This window comes from Nomascus leucogenys, chromosome 13 (assembly GCF_006542625.1).
Source record: "Nomascus leucogenys isolate Asia chromosome 13, Asia_NLE_v1, whole genome shotgun sequence".
Lineage (NCBI taxonomy): Eukaryota > Metazoa > Chordata > Mammalia > Primates > Hylobatidae > Nomascus > Nomascus leucogenys.
The window spans coordinates 84,009,740-84,027,746 of NC_044393.1; the positions used below are offsets into that span (position 1 = coordinate 84,009,740).

Consider the following 18,007-nt stretch of genomic DNA (forward strand, 5'->3'; position numbering starts at 1 on the left):
TGCATCATCACTTGCTGCTTTCATGTTATTAATACGGCTTCTTTACTTAAACCTCATGAAGCAACCTCTGCTAGCTTCCAACTTTTCTTCTGCAGCTTCCTTACCTGTCTCTGCCCTTACAGAACTGAAGAGAATTGGGGCCTTCCTCTGGATTAGGCTTCGGCTTAAAGGAATGTTATGGCTGGTTTGACCCAGACCACCAAACTTTTTCCATATCAGCAGTAAGACTGTTTGTCTTATCATCTGTGTGTTCACTGGAATAGCACTTTTAGTCTCCTTCAAGAATTTTTTTTCTTTGCATTCACAACCTGGTTAACTGACACAAAAGGCCTAGCTTTTGGCCCGTCTTAGCTTTTGACATGCCTTCCTCACTAAGCTTAATCATTTTTGGCTTTTGATCTAAAGAGAGAGATGTGTGACTCTCCACTTGAACACATGGAGGCCATTGTAGGATTATTAACTGGCCTAATTTCAATATTGTTATGTCTCAGGGAATAGGGAGGCCCAAGGAAAGGGAGAGATATGGGGGAATGGGTGGTGGCAGAGTAGTCAGAACACACAGCAATTATGTTCACCATTTTATATGGGTGCAGTTTGTGGTGGCCCAAAACAATTACAACAGTAACATCAAAGATCATTCATAATAGATATCATAATAATGAAAAAGTTTTAAATGTTGTGAGAATTACCAAAATATGACACAGAAACACAAAGTGAGCACATGTTGGAAAAATGGTGCTGATAGACTTGCTCAACACCAACCTTTAATTTGTTAAAAAAAAACAAAAACACACACACACAGTATCTGTGAAGCACAATAAAGCAAAGCACAATTTCACAAGGTATGCCTTTATCATTGTTTCCTATACAGATATTCTTCAATTTACATTAGGGTTACCTCTCAATAAAACAATTTTAGGCTGAAAATATCATAAATCAAAGGCGTATTTTCAACTTGTGATATTTTCTGCTCATGATGGATTTATTTATTCATTGTAAGTCAAGGAGGGTATTGAATGCATATCACTTTTACACCATTGTAAAGCTGGAAAATCGTAAGTCAAATCATCATAAGTAGGAGACCATCTGTATGTAATGTGTCTTTTTCTCTTTGGCTGTCTTCAGCAATTCGACTGCGGTGTGCCTAGATTTGGTTATCTTAATATTTATCCTGCTTGGAGTTTGCTGAACTTCTTGGATCCATAGGTTAGTAGGGGTTTTGCACCAAAATTTGAGAAAATTTCAGCCATTATTTCTTCACATATTTTTTTCCATACCACTCTTTCTTTCATGTTTTTTAGAATTGCACATATGTTGGATTCTAGATACGTCCCCACATGTCACTGTATATTTGTCCATTTTTTTCCCTCTCTGTCTTTCAGTTTGGACAATTTGTATTTGTTTCCAAGTTCACTGATTCTTTCTTTTGCAAGCTTTAACTATTTTTTCTTTTAAAATTTTTAAATTATAAATTGGCAAATTATGGTTGTATATATTTATGGCATATAAAATGATGTTATGATTTATGAATGTAGTGTGGAATAATTAAATCTTCAGCCCATTTGGTAAATCTTTCAGTTATTGTAGTTTTATTTCTAGAATTTTCATTTGGTTCTTTTTCATTTTTTTCTTTTTTGAGATTTCTTATCTGTTTTCTCATGATCTCTTATCTTTTCATTTTTGTCTTTGAATATATATTCAAAGTCCTTCTCTGTTAATTCCATCATTTGCATTATCTTGGAGTCTACTGAATTTTATATGTATTCATGGATCACATTTTCCTGCTTCTCTGAATGCTTTATGTTTTTATCATATGTAGAACATTGTAAAAGATATGTTTTAGGAAGTCTGTATTATGTTCTTTTATTTATTTATTTATTTATTTATTTATTTATTTATTTATTTATTTTGAGATGGAGTCTCGCTCTGTCACCTAGGCTGGAGTACAGTGGCACAATCTCAGCTCACTGCAACCTCCACCTCCTGGGCTCAAGCGATTCTCTTGCCTCAGTCTCCTGAGTAGCTGGGACTACAAGCATGCACCACTACACCATCTAATTTTTGTATTTTTAGTAGAGATGGGTTTTCACCATGTTGGCCAGGTTGGTCTCAAACTCTTGACCTCATGTGATCCACCTTCCTCAGCCTCCCAAAATGCTAAGATTACAGGCGTGAACCACTGCATCCGTCGTGTATTATGTTCTTTTAAACATTACGTTGAATTTTGTTCTAGCAGGCAATTAAATTGCTGGCAGATCATTTGGCTTCTTTCAGGCTTGCTTTGATTTTGTATAGGGGCAGGTCTGTTTTCATTTTATCCCCAATGCTAGGTCATGACCTTTACTCTTGAATGTGGTCCTTATGCCTAAGATGCAGGCTTTCTGGAGTCACAGTTGAAAGCCTAAGGTATTCCATAAAATCGTTCCACTCTGGATAAGTTGGAATTCTAATATATCCCAGAAGTGTATGTCCTCTGGCATCTCAGCCCACAGTAGTGCTCTCTCCTGTCTTTCTTAGTCTCATCTTTTGACTGGGTAGCCAAACCCTCATCCAAGGACTGGGAAACCGCTATGTAGACTGTTGAGGTTCTCTCTCTATGTAGCTTTCTTTTCCCTGGTGTCCTGACCCACAAATTTCAGCAGCCCCAAGCAACAATCTTTCCTCTTCAGCTCAAGACTATCATACTGTTCTAAAATGCCACCTCCCTAGGCTGTAGTCCAGCAAGTACCCCTATGCAGCAAGCCAGGGCTCAACAAGGGCTCACTTCATGTATTGATCTTCTTTCAAAGATCCTACATAGTTGTTCTATTTGTTGTCCAAATGCATGAAAACAGCTCATATCCTTTAGCCAGTTTTACAGTCATTTATAGTGAAAGGGCAAGTTCAGAACCAATTACTTCATCATGACCAGAAATGGAGTGAATTTTTTTTTTTTTTTTTGAGACAGAGTCTCAACTCTGTCACCCAGGGTAAAGTGTAGTGACGTGATCTCCGCTCATTGCAACCTCTGCCTCCCAGGTTCAAGCGATTCTCCTGCCTCAGCCTCCTGGGTAGCTGGGACTACAGGCATGTGCCACCACACCTGGCTAATTTTTTTTTTTTGTAATTTTAGTAGAGACAAGGTTTCACCATGTTGTCCAGGGTGGTCTCGAACTCCTCGAGCTCAGGCAATCTGCCTGCCTCGGCTTCCCAAAGTGTTAGGATTACAGACATGACCCACTGCGCCTGGCCAAATGAGTATTTTTAATGTAAGAAATATACAAATTTATTTTAGGCATTGTTTTTCTAGTCTAAATACTCTTAGACTCTCTTATTTCAACATGTCTATATAAATTAGTGTCCAGTTACTTTAAAATATACAATCCTTAAATTTATACTATTGCTCCAAATTCTGTGCAGAATAACCTTCTTACTTTAGGTATGCCTTGACATCTTTATGATCTTCTTCTCTCATCAGCTTACAAAGAGCCCTGTTTTGTGTATTCCCGAGTTGGGGGTAACCGAACACCTTTGAAGCAACCTGTGGATTACCGTGACAATACTTTGATGTTTGAAGCAAGGTTTGAGAGTGGTAATCTACAGAAGGTAGTCAAAGTGTAGGTTCTAATTATTTTTATTTAAGGAGCTAGACCATCAACTATTTATTATTTTCTGTATCAAGTACATTAAAGTTCTTAGTATCCATTATGAAACTGTAATTCTTTGAAGTATGGATACTATTAATAATTAGAAATTATTGTGGAGGAGGGGAGTATAAAAGATTCTGAGTTCAAATAATTTTGAGAACTATGAGGTAAAGTTAAGAGGGCTTCTGTACTGTACATTTTCAATATGGCAATATGAATTGTCACACACACAGTGCTTCTCAAACTTTGTATTGAAATAGTTCTTGGGATGAGTGTTCCATAGAATATCCCAAGGGCATTATTTTATTTAAAAATATTATGGAAATCTTTAAACATACACTTAAGTACAGAGAATAGTACAATTCTGTGTTCACTGCCACATACCTATCACTTAGACTCAACAGCTATCAAGGTTTTGCAACATTTATTTTACCTATTCCTAGGTGATTATTTACAACTGTACACATACACATTACATGCTAAGTGCAGAGTGCTGATAGAATAGAAAGTTACTTGGTAGAGAAAAATAGTCACGACTAACCAGATAATATTGTTATGTATATAAATAACATTCCAGTGAAATTATTATTTTTGCCTTTATTTAAGCATCTCCAAAGACTAAGTAGAGGGATGCAAATAGTTATCAAATGCAGTTCTTGTTCTCAAATAGTTCAAATTATGTAATCTATGTGATCATACTAATTTATATGTGTTTTAAATCTCTCAATGATAGTTATTTTATATCCCTAGTGTTAGACTGTAAGAAATACATATGTCTGAAGTGAAAAAAGAAATGTTGGACTTTGCTTCAGTTTTGGTAACTCTTTAATCATTTATTATATAGAAAATATAATTAGGTTGAAATATATAAACTTTTATCAAATACCTGTGTTTTTATGTGCTCTCTTGAGTTACCAAGGAATACAAAGGATTTAGAATTAGCATAGAAACAGTTTCTCATCCAATAAAAGGGAAAATTTCAAAACTTTTATCTTTTACATTGTTTCCTAACAAAGCTTTCTGTGAATGAGTAAAAATAAAATAATTTTCCTTATTTAACTCAAAATTTTACATTCATTTTTTACAAAATGTCATTTTTACTTTCTTACGTGCTTTTTTCCTCTCTTTCTTGTGTATTAGGGCAGAATATGAATACCAATTGACTGTACGCCCTGACCTCTTCACAAATAAACACACCCAGTGGTACTATTTCCAAGTCACTAATATGCGAGCAGGAATAGTCTACAGATTCACTATTGTCAACTTCACCAAACCTGCTAGTCTTTACAGTCGGGGTATGCGTCCATTGTTCTATTCTGAAAAAGAGGCCAAGGCTCATCATATTGGCTGGCAGAGAATAGGAGACCAAATCAAGTATTATAGGAACAACGCAGGCCAAGATGGGCGCCATTATTTCTCTCTTACATGGACATTTCAATTTCCACACAACAAAGATACCTGCTACTTTGCTCATTGCTATCCATACACTTACACCAACCTGCAAGAATACCTTTCTGGCATCAATAATGATCCAGTACGGTCAAAGTTTTGTAAAATACGTGTTTTGTGCCACACGCTTGCTAGGAACATGGTGTATATTTTAACAATCACTACCCCCTTGAAGAACTCTGACTCAAGAAAGCGGAAGGCTGTGATTCTGACTGCAAGGGTCCATCCAGGGGAAACCAACAGCTCTTGGATCATGAAAGGCTTCCTAGATTATATTTTAGGAAACTCAAGTGATGCACAGTTGCTTCGGGACACTTTCGTCTTCAAGGTGGTCCCCATGCTGAATCCAGATGGTGTGATTGTGGGAAATTATCGCTGTTCCTTAGCTGGACGGGATTTAAACCGTAATTATACATCTCTCCTGAAGGAAACTTTTCCTTCTGTATGGTATACCCGGAACATGGTTCATAGGTAAAATAAGCCTCAAATTACCTCTCTGCTTATTTAGTAAACTTGGTAGTAAGAATTTTGCTCCCACAATCTCATTCATTTTACTGTAACTTCTCAAGATAGTCTAACTACTGTATAACTACTTTGTTTTTTCCCCATTATTCACAACTGTGATTCTATACCCTTCTGTCATTATGCCACTGGATTCACTAACCTCCCCTTAAATAATGAAACAGATTCTAGAATGTTTTGATGACTCAATAAAACTAATAAGCTTGCATATCCCAAATTTGGCTTCTTGCTAAAGATAATGGTAGCACTGATGTTTAAAATAATTTTATTTTTTAATAAATATATATATTTTATATACATGAAATATATACATATAAAGGGAGCTGATGGTATGTCTAATAGAATATCTATAACATCTGCTTAATGCTGTCTGAGATTAAGGGTCTCTGGTCTGAGACATGATGGATTACAGGTCAATGCCCATTGGTTTCTCTCTCTAGAAACTCTTTTAAATGTCAGTTAGTCTCTGATTGTCTTGTAAGAAGGTTAAGGCAGGAGTCTACTCAGCAAGTTTCTAAAAGACTTCCAAGAAAGAGAAATATCTTAATCTAGTTAATCATACACAGGTAAGTAGGATAAGAAGTCAGTCACATGTGTGTGGAAAGGTGAGCAGCTATAAGTATATATAAGATTAAGTATATTTAAAGCCTATTAGAATAAGAGAGTAGATTTTTGTATAAAATACTTAGTATAAGATAAGTAGAATATCTTCTTACCCATAAAGATACCTATGGGTAAAATCTTATACTAAGTATTTCTGTTTACCTATGGGTAAAAAGAAAATCCAAACTGTTTCTAAAGTTATTTAAATTAATGTAAGATGACAGACCCTAATATCCTGTTTCACTTCAGAAGTAATACCATCTCTTTGGAAATTAATTTGTTAGAAGTAGAGTTCCTTTTGACTTGCTTATAAGAAACTGAAAGACTGAGGAATTTGTGACTTAAAAATGTACAGCATATTTCATATTTAAGAACTTAACTTGATATTCATGCCTTATAATCTAGTTAGTTTTCTAGAAACTTGTAACTATCATTTAGTGGCTTTATATCAATCTTATGTTATCAATGAGAATTTATTAGGCAGCAAATGAGAAAAGGGCAATAAATTAACACATAATAAATTTTAGTTTGTAATTTCACTGTAGTTTAAAGCAGTATGGTTTCTAATAGAAGCAAAATGCTTTGAATGTTTATATTTTAGGTTTTAATATTTTTGTTACAAATGTAATATATTTCATAATATTATAAATACTATTGCTAACATTTTGGTGTTTATCCTTCCAGATATAGCAAATAGTATATGTAATTTTGATTAGTTAAGTAATAATCCTACCACCTTAACACCATGCTTTCTTACTTTTTAAAGCCTCTTCTATTAATATTAGTCATTTTATCAGTCAGTTTGAGGGACTTATTTTTTGTTTTGTTATTTTTATATTGAGTGTTAAATTATATAGACCAAAGGTTGTGCTCTTCAGGAATGAGTAATTTTTTTTTTTAGATATTTGCTAGAAATTTATCACAAAAAGTCAGTTCAAACTTTGGTACCATTTTTCTCAAAATAATAACTTAATCATCACACTAATCAAGGGTTAAATATTAATTGGCTTCAGCACCAAGTCATCAAGCACTCAATTTTTAACAAATATTTGGGTACTTATTATGTGCATAGCACTGTTCTAGATGATTTGAAGCACTCCCCATTCTTAATAAGCTTGAATATGAAAAATATAAAAACTTTCCTAGACAAGGGCCAAGCAAATGGTACCAATATCTTTAAATGCTACTGAAGTTCAAAAAGAGAAAGCTCTGTGGCCTTGACAAATTAGAAAGGAAGTGAGACATGAGGTCAGTATTGAAGGATGGCAGGTAGTATTTACATTTACAAAGATAAAGAAAGAAGGTATTCCAGTCAGAAAGAAAATATGTGAAAGGTAATGGGCAAAGGCAAGAGTGAAAACATCAAAATAATAAAGCAGAGAGATCTTGTTGGAGAAAGTCTTGGGAGTAAGGTCAATTTTGTCCTTATAATGGAAGGCTACTGCATTCAGACTTTTTTTTTTTAGACAGAGTCTCACTCTGTTGCCCAGGCTGGAGTGCAGTAATGCTGTCTCCGCTCACTGCAACCTCCGCCTCCTGGGTTCAAGCAATTCTCCTGCCTCAGCCTCCCAAGTAGCTGGGATTACAGGCATGTGCTGCCACACCCAGCTAATTTTTGTATTTTTAGTAGAGAGGTTGTTTCACCACATTGGCCAGGCTGGTCTCAAACCCCTGACTTCAGGCGAGCCACCTGCCTCAGTCTCCAAAAGCATTAGGATTACAGGCATGAGCCACTGCGCTCGGCCTGCATTCAGATATTTATATAGTTAATAAATTATTGTAGATTTTAAAAATTGCATATTATCTCTTATTTATATGCAATATAGTATATAAGTATCTATATGCAATATAGTATATAGTATAATAAAAATTGTATATTATCTCTTATCTATATGCATTATAGATAAGAGAAAGCTAGGATATAAGAAATTGTATTTATTTGGATATTACACTTATAAATCCATAGTTGTACCTATAGAAGAAAAATGCACAGATAAAAGTTAGTAACTTATCTTTCTTCCTGGCAGACTGATGGAGAAACGAGAGGTTATTTTATACTGTGATCTTCATGGCCATAGTAGGAAAGAGAACATCTTCATGTATGGCTGTGATGGTAGTGACAGATCTAAGACATTATACTTACAGCAACGAATCTTCCCACTTATGCTAAGCAAAAATTGTCCAGATAAAGTAAGCACCTTTTAAGGTATTAACTTTTCCTTTACCAAATTTTGCCCATATGAGATAGCAGAATGGCCCACGTGGATAATACTGTTCCAAACTGCTTTTTCTTTAGTTAGTTTGACCCGTTTATACAATTGACAATAAGAAAGCAACTATATAGAACTACTTAGTGAGCAATAATTTGAAAATATGGGGAAAAAAGGCAAAAATGCTCCCAAACCTACAACCATAATACCACTGCTCTTTTACCTTTTGAAAGCTTCCTCTATTAGTCATTTTTATCAATCAATTTTAGGGTCTTTTTATTGTTTTATTGTTTTAATAGTCATTGAGTGCCTAAATTATACAAATTAAACACTGTATTCTTAAGAAATATGTAACAGTGTAACAGTTTCTTCAAACTATTTATTAGAATTTTGCCAGGAAAAAACTTAATCCAATAACCAATATTTTAAAAATATATAGAAATTAGAATGAGAAAAGAATAAAGTATATTATTATTTTCACAAACTATGGAAATATTGGAGCCTCATTTACCAAGATGTGAAAATTATATTTTAATCCTTCTTTAGGGAAAAGATGTTAACATAGCAAAGAAAATTCCTGCAGACTTTCCCTTAAGTTCTCAACCAACCAATTCAATTATAAAGGACTTACTGAGAAGAACTAATTGTCTTTTGGGGATAATTGGAGCCCAAAGACATAAAAAGGAAAGGATGATCTGATAAAAATAGCTATTTAAAGAAAGAACAGGTTTGTTCCCCAAAGAGTATTCATTTCCTCAGAAAAAAAGACGGGAAAACCCAACCCCATAGCTGAAGCTATTGCTATGTAAATTTATACTGTCAATACTCTTAGGTATAGTTTATTACTCCTATAAAATAATTCTGTGTTGCTAAGATATTTTAATGTTTGTCTATTGACATGCTTCTTAGGGTTTTAGATCTCTAACCTGTTGTGCCTTAGATGAAATGGACCAATTTCTTGAATAACCCAAACCACCACTCTGCAGCTTAAACAGGTCTTCCACATCATCTAAAGGTTGCTTAAAACATAGAGGCTTCTATTTCTAGGTTTTCTGTTAAATGTTTCTTATGAAAATATTTTTGGGCTGGACGCGGTGGCTCAAGCCTGTAATCCTAGCACTTTGGGAGCCTGAGGCGGGCGGATCACAAGGTCAGGAGATCGAGACCATCCTGGCTAACACAGTGAAACCCCGTCTCTACTAAAAATACAAAAAATTAGCCAGGCATGGTGGCAGGCGCCTGTAGTCCCAGCTACTCAGGAGGCTGAGGCAGGAGAATGGTGTGAACCCAGGAGGCAGAGCTTGCAGTGAGCCAAGATTGCGCCACTGCACTCCAGCCTGGATGATAGAGCGAGACTCTGTCTCAAAAAAAAAAAAAAAAAAAAAAGAAACATCTTTTTGTGAAAATCCACAATTATCGTTGGAGATTTTAAATACCTCTTACATTAATCTGAAACCGGTAGATAGACAGTAGGCAAGGATCAACCAACTGGATTTGACATTTATAGGACACTCTACTAAACAGCAGAATACACATTATATTCAAATGCACATGGAACAGTACCAACATAAATCACATCCTGGTTTAAAACAAATACTAACAAATTTAAAATAATTCATATCATAAAAGTATGTTTTTAAGCATAATGGAATTAGACTAAATCAATAAAAGAGGAAAATCTACAAACATGTAGATATTAAACCACATTTCTAAATAATCCGTAGGCCCAAGAGGAACTCTTAAGGAACACTAGAATATAGTTTCACCTGAAAGAAAATAAAAATGTGTAACATGAAATTTTATGAAATTCAGCTAAATAGTAGCACTTAGAAGAAAATGTATAGCAAGAAATGCTTATATTAGAAAAGAATAGGCTGGGTACAGTGGCTCATGCCTGTAATCCCAGCACTTTGAGAGGCCAAGGTGGGCAGATCACTTGAGGTCAGGAGTTCAAGACCAACTTGGCCAACATGGTGAAACCTCATCTCTACTAAAAATAAAAATTAGCCAAGCATGGCGGTGTGCACCTGTAATCTCAGCTACTTGGGAGGCTGAGGCAGGAGGACTGTTTGAGCCCAGGAGGCAGAGGTTGCAGGGAGCCAAGGTCGTACCACTGTACTCCAGCCTGGGCAACAGAGTGAGACTCCATCTCAAAAAAGAAAAGAAAAGAACAAAGGTCTTGAATTAGTAATCTAAGTTTCCACATTAAGAATAGAAAAAGAAGAGTAAAATAAACCAAGCAGAAGGAAGCAGATAATAAAGACAAGAAGGTCAATGAAATTGGAAAATGAAAAACAATGAAAAAAATCAATTAAGCAACATTTGTGCTTGGAAAAGATTGGTAAAACTGATAAAACTTTACCAAGATTGATGAGAAAGTAGGAGGAAGAGAAAGAGGAGGAGGGGGAGGCAATGATGGCACACCTTACCAATATCAAGAATGAAAGAGAGGTATTACTACAGACCCTGCAGGCATTAAAAGGACAATAAGGGGAAATTCAGTTCTATGCACATAAATTTAACAACTTAGATGAAATGAACCAATTCCTTGAAAACTACAGACTACCAAAACTCACCCAAGGTGAAATAATCTGAATAGTCCTGAAAAGCATTTCAAAAAGAAACTCCAGAAAACAAATATCCAGATCCAGTTGGATTCACTGAAGCATTCTACCAAAAATTTAAAGGCAGTCTTTCCCAGGATTACCATGATACCAACACAAGACAAAGATAGTACAAGAAAAGAAAACTACAGACTAATATCCCTCATGGACATAGATGCAAAAATCCTCACCAAAATATTAGCATATTAAATCCAGCAATATATAAAAAAGAGTAATATACCATGACCAGAAGGGGTTTATCCCAAAATATAAGGCTGGTTTCTAATCATTGTAATCCACTATGTTAAGAGTTGAAAGAAGAAAAACTGTGTGATCTCATCAATTGATATAGAAAAAGTTTTTAACACAATTCAGTATCTTGTTATGAAAAAAAAAACTTTCAGCAAATAAGGAATAAAAGTGTACTTCCTTAACCTGATAATGGACACTACAAAAAACTCTACGCTAACAACATAGTTGATGAAAGACTGAATGTTTTCTGCCCAAGGTCAGGAAGAAGACAAGAATGTCCACTCTTCCCTACTTCATGCAGCCTTGTACTGGAGGTTCTAACCAGTTCAAAAAGACAAAAGAAAGGAGAAGGCAGACAGATTGGAAAGAAGTAATGACAGTGGCACAATTATCTACACAGAAAATCCAAAGTGATCCACGCACACACACACACCACACACACACATACACACACACAAAACTAGAACAAGGGAGTTTAAGCAAGGTCGTAGGATACAAGATCAACCCACAAAAAACAATTGTGGGTTGTTACACAATTCTGTATACTCACAATGAAAAAATTGGAAACCAAAGTTAAAAACAATACCATTTTTATCATAGCTTCAAAATAAATACTTAGTTATAAATCTGACAAAATGTACAGATTCTATATGCTGAAACCTTAAAAATGCTGACGAAATAAATCAAAGGCCCAAAGAAATGGAGACAACGTGCTGTATTATGGATTGGAAGACTAAACACAGTAAAATATCAACTCCCCAAGTTGATCTGTAGATTTAAAAGAGTTTTAGACAAAATTACAGCATAATTGTTTATAGATATAAACAGGCTGATTCTAAGATGGATAAGGAAATGCAAAGGAACTAGAATAGGCAAAACAATTTTTAAAAATAAAGTTGAAGGAATCACTATCAAATTTTATGACACTATAAAACTACAGTAATAAAGATAGTATGTTAATAGGAACTGTGTAAACACCAAGAGCAGTGGTACAGAATAGCAAGTCTAGTAATAGACTCATATACATATGGCCTTTTGACAAAGGTGCACAGGAAATTTAATGGAGAAAGAAACTTTTAAATAAGTGTTGGAACAATTGAACAGCCATCTAAAAAACAAAAAACTCTCACCTAACCCTCAAACCTTAAATGTAAAACTGTAAAACTTTTAGAAGAAAACATAGAAGAAAATTTTTATGACATGGAATTAGACAAAAATTTCTTAGAACATACCAAAAGCATTATCCATTGGATTGTAATGAATTGATAAATTGGACATCATCAAAATTAATCCTTTTGCTCTCTGAAAGATCCTGTTAAGCGAATACAAAGATAAGCTCCAGGTAGGAGAAATTACATATCTCACAAAGAACTTTTATCCAGAATAACTCAGTAGTAATAAAACAAACAACCCAATTAAAAATGGCAATAATCTTAAATACACACGTTTCCAAAAAGGGTATGTGAAGGCAAATAAGCACATGAAAAGATGTTTGACATCAGTAGCCCTCAGGGAACTGCAAAGTAAAACCATGAGGAGATACAATTATATACCTTTAGAATTGCTAAAATAAAAATACTGACAATCCCAAGTTCTAATAAGAATTTGGAGTAACTGGAACTCTCATACTATACATTTTTGTTGGCGATGCAAAATGGTATATCATTTTGAAAAGTAGTTTGTCAGTTTCTTATAAATTGTACACTTATATGATCCAGCAACCCCATTCCTAGGTATTTACCCTAGAGAAATGAAAATGTACATTCATATATAAACCTGTACACACATTTATAACAACGCTATCATAATTGCCAAAAGCTGCAAACAACCCAAAATGTCCTTTAACTGGTAAATGGATATACATTTTAGTACACCCATACAATGGAATAGTACTTGGCAATAAAAAGGAATGAATATTCACACATGCAACAACTTGGATAAATCTCAAAAGTATTAGGCTAAGTGAAAGAAGCCAGTCTCAAAAGATTACATTCTATATGATTCCATTTATATAGCAGTCTTGAAAAAGCAAATCTATAGTGACAGAGAGCAGATCAATGGTTGCCAGGGGTTAGAGGTGGCAGGAGGGTGTGACTATAACTATCCTATTAGGATAATAAAACTCTTCTGTATCTTGAGTGTGATGGTGGTTACAGGAATCTATATGTGTGTTAAAATTCATAAAATGAGGCTGGGCACAGTGGCCCATACCTGTAATCCCAGCACTTCGGAAGACCAAGGCAGGAGGATCACATGAGGCCAGGAATTTGAGACCAGCCTGGGCAACATAGCAAGACCCCATTTCTGTGAAAAAAATACAAAAATAGCTATGTATGGTGGTAAGTGCCTGTGGTCTCAGGTATTTGGGAGACTGAGGTAGGAGGATAGCTTTGAGCCCAGGAGTCTGAGACTGCAGTGAGCTATGATCACACCACTGCACTCCAGCCTGGGTGACAGAGAGAGACCCTGTCTCAAAAATCAAAACAAAAAGATGCATAGAATGAAACATAAAAAGTCAATTTTATTGTATGTTACTGAAAAAATAAAATTGCACCTCAAAAAAATTTCTTTGTAGACAATCTTTCAGGGCATAATTTCAAATGGTCTTTCATATGAAGATAAAGAATATTTTTGAACATCTCCAACACTAATCTTCATTCCTAACATGAATGAAGATTGAATCCCTTCCTATAACTTTTTTAAAAGTACAAAATTTTATCCCAACAGCATCAAGAATTAATCAACTTTTGGAAGCAACTTAAGTGTCCATTAGCAGATGAATGGATAAAGAAAATGTGGTACATATACAGAATGGGTACTATTCAGGCATAAAAAAGAATGAGATTCTGTCGTTTGCAACAACATAGATGGAACTGGAGATCACTGTGTTAAGTGAAATAAGCTAGGGACAGAAAGACAAACTTTGCATGTTCTCACTTATTTGTAGGAGCTAAAAATTAAAACAGTTGAACTTGTAGAGACAGAGAATAGAAGGATGGTTACTAGAAGCTAGGAAAGGTAGTGGGGGAGAGCAGAAGTGGGGATGGTTAATGGGTACAAAAAATAGAATAAGAACTAGTATTTGATGGCACAAGAGGGTGACTATAGTCAATAATAATTTAATTATACATTTTTTAAAAAGTAAAATTGGATTGTTTGTAACACAAAGGATAAATGCTTGAAGTAATGGATACCCCATTTACTCTGATGTGATTATTACACATTGCATACCTCTATCAAAATATCTCATGTACACCTTATATACATAAACCTACTATGTACCCGCAAAAATTAAAAATTAAAAAAGAACTGATTTTGAATATGTTACATAAAGATATGTACATATCTTTCTATAAAAATAGAAAGTAAATTTTATTGCAGGAATTAGAATCTATAGTTCTCAGAAATGTGAACATATCATCCTTAAAATGAGATATTCCCACTGGTCAGGAAATAAAAAGTAGCTCCTGAAGCTTTAGTGAGAATTATAGACTTTCCATAACCACTTTTAATACTACTTTCAAAAAAAGATATAGGTACCAGAACAACGAGTCTCATTTTTATTTGCTTCTTTTCAGTTTTCATTCTCAGCTTGCAAGTTTAATGTCCAGAAGAGCAAAGAAGGAACAGGAAGGGTGGTAATGTGGAAAATGGGAATCAGGAACAGCTTTACCATGGAGGCCACCTTTTGTGGATCTACTCTGGGTAAGACCAAGGGTTCTCATTCACAGCTCTCAAAGCTTTAAACCAAACATGTATAATTTAATGTAAATGTAATAGTACAGACAATAACACTTTCTTCCTATTTAAATAATACTAATATTTAATCAATTCTATAAACAGGATGAATAAACTCTCACAATATGGTATCTCTGTTTCATAATTTTCCTTTGTTTAGAAAGAAAGATTTAAGCATATAAATAGAATACTCTAATTGGTTGTTTCATATGGTTATCTTTAAATACTTGTTATTTTTAAGGGGATATCTACAGATTTTTTTAAAATATTTTTTATTGGATTTGCTATTTGCAAGGCAAAATGGACTTTTGAGGGTCAATATATGTTTAAATGAAAGCACTTGGTTCCCTGAACAAAAAATTAAAAGTGTGCTTTGTAGTCCCATTTAAGAAATCTTTTAGTTACAGCTAGCATATCCTAACACGGTTAGAATACTCCATATTAAAATAATTGTCACATTATCAGAAAAATGTATCAACTTAAAGGAAAGTGCTAGAAATCCACATATGTACTTTCCAGCTAGTTTTTAAAGCACCTTGATACTGATACAACATTATTTGTGATGATGAAAACCTTTTCTCATAAAATCTTTAGACGAGTTTTTCTCAAAGTGATTATTACCACTGTTTCTAACTGACAACCAAATATTCTATAACTGTCTTACTGAATTTTTTTCTGCCTTTAAAACATGTACTAATGTGTGTTAAATCAGCTTTGGTCCAGATGGTGGAAAAGGAACAAGGGAAAGCAATGAGCTGTTAAATGACCTGCCCTGGAGAAGAAAATCTAAAGGACAGGATATGGAATCATATCAACGTTTTGTTTATACTCTGTTTTGCAATGTACCTGCTAAGAAAAATTATTAACTTACCCTCAAGGGTGGATAAACTTATTGATGTTTTAGGTAATAAACGAGGCACTCATTTCAGCACGAAAGACCTGGAATCAATGGGATATCATTTTTGCGATTCTCTCTTGGATTATTGTGATCCCGACCGGACCAAGGTAAGCAAAGTTCATTTGGTAATGCATCAGACTCCAGCCTATCAGATAACATAAGCTGACTATGGGCCTATGCAGTGTCTGCCCTTTAATGTCTCAACAGTGTTGTTGGGGTTTTGGCACTTAATTTCCCAGTAACAATTGTTCCAGGTGTCTATAAATACTCAAATAGTTTAATTAGCAAATTCATAATGAGCTGATTTATTACTTTTGCCTAGTATTATCGGTGCCTGAAAGAATTAGAAGAAATGGAAAGACATATAACTCTGGAAAAAGTCTTTGAGGATTCAGACACTCCTGTGATAGACATTACATTGGATGTAGAGTCTAGGTAACTCAAGGCTACTGAAGTAATGCAATTTTTCATGCTGTTTTACTATGTTCTTTATAATTATACCAGCATTTTATTGTCAATTCTCAACTGAAAATCCCAACTATAAGTGGTGGAAAATTTCTCCCATGCCCATTATTTTGGCCAGACCTCATTAAGACTTTATTATTTTATTCAAGTAACATGAACATTACTATATACAGTGTACTGTGAATAGTGTGTGAAAGACATATGAAATTGGTTTTTGTTTGGTTGTTTTTGTTTTTCTCTTTCTTTTTAATAGACTTTTATTTTAGCTTTTTAGAGCAGTTTTAGATTCACAGCAAAATGGAAGGGGAAGTACAGAGAGTTCCTATATATCCCCTGCCAGAGTGGTACTTATTTACAGTTAATGAGTCTACAGTGACACATCTTTATCATCCAAAGTCCATTGGATATATTAGGCTTCACTCTTGGTGTTAATTCTGCAGGTTTTGACAAATGTATAATATATGTATTCACTATTATAGTATCATACAGAGTATTTTCCCTGTATGGATTCACCCTAAGAATCCACCTATTCAACCATCTCTCCCTACTAACCCCTGGAAACCACAGATATTTTAAACTGTCTCCATAGTTTTGCGTTTTCCAGAATGGCACATAGGTAGAATCACACAGTATGTGGGCTTTTCAGACTGGCTTCTTTCACTTAGTAATACGCATTTAAGTTTCTTCCATGTCTTTTCATGGCTTAAAATCTCATTTATTTTTAGCACTCAGTAATATTCCATTGTCTGAATGTACCACAGTTTATATATCAGTTTACCTACTGAAGGACATCTTGATTGCCTCCAAGTTTTGGCAATTATAAATAAAGTTGCTATGTACATCCATGTGCAGGTTTTTGTGTAGGCATAAGTCTGACTTCGAGTAAATATCAAGGAGCATGGTTGCTAGACAGTATAAGAATATGTTTCGTGGCTTTTCTTCTTCCAGCATTGGAGTCGATTTTTCTTTATTTTTTAGTATGAGATATCCCCTCTTAAATTATTAACTGTACAATATTTTATTATTTTTGATACAATACTGTAGAGCAGATCTCTAGAGTTTATTCATCTTGCTTAACTGAAAGTCCCATTCCCCTACCACCCTCTAGAAACCACCATTTGACTTTTATTTTATGAATTTGACATTTTAGATACTTCATAAAAGTGAAATCATGCAGTATTTGTCTTTCTGTGATTGGCTTATTTCACTTAGTGTAATGTCCTCGCTGTTTATCCATGTTAAGATATTGCAGAATTTCCTTCTTTTTTAAAGCTGAATAGGTATGCCATATTTTCTTTATCCATTCATTTGTCAAAAGATATTTAGGTTGTTTCTATATATTGGCTATTGTGAATAGTGCTACAATAAAAACGGGAATGCTAATACCTAGATTTCAGTTCTTTTGGATAAATATCCAGAAGTAAGACTGCTGGATCATATGGCAGTTCTGTTTTTAGACTTTCTGAGGAACCTCTGTGCTGTTTTCAGTAGCAGCTGCACTGTTTTGTATTCCCACCACAGTGTAGAAGGGTTTCAATTTCCCCACATTCTCCCTAACACTTGTCTTTTGGTTTTTTGATGACAGCCATCCTGACAGGCATGAGGTGATACCTCATTGTGTTTTAATTTGCATTTCCCTGA

At 34.6% G+C, this 18,007-nt stretch overlaps 1 protein-coding gene across 2 annotated transcripts in view; it reads left to right on the plus strand.

Moving 5' to 3' along the window:
• The window catches only part of LOC100588251 (cytosolic carboxypeptidase 3), a 116,481-nt gene that overhangs the window by 12,308 nt on the left and 86,166 nt on the right, over nucleotides 1-18,007 (plus strand). The window contains exons 2-4 of one of the 2 annotated variants that reach the window (XM_030825717.1): nucleotides 14,844-14,970; nucleotides 15,908-16,008; nucleotides 16,224-16,336. In XM_030825717.1, the coding sequence (XP_030681577.1) occupies nucleotides 14,844-14,970; nucleotides 15,908-16,008; nucleotides 16,224-16,336 (341 nt within the window). Of the gene's footprint in view, nucleotides 1-14,843; nucleotides 14,971-15,202; nucleotides 16,009-16,223; nucleotides 16,337-18,007 lie in introns of those variants that run through there. The other variant, XM_030825716.1, reaches the window with a different exon arrangement.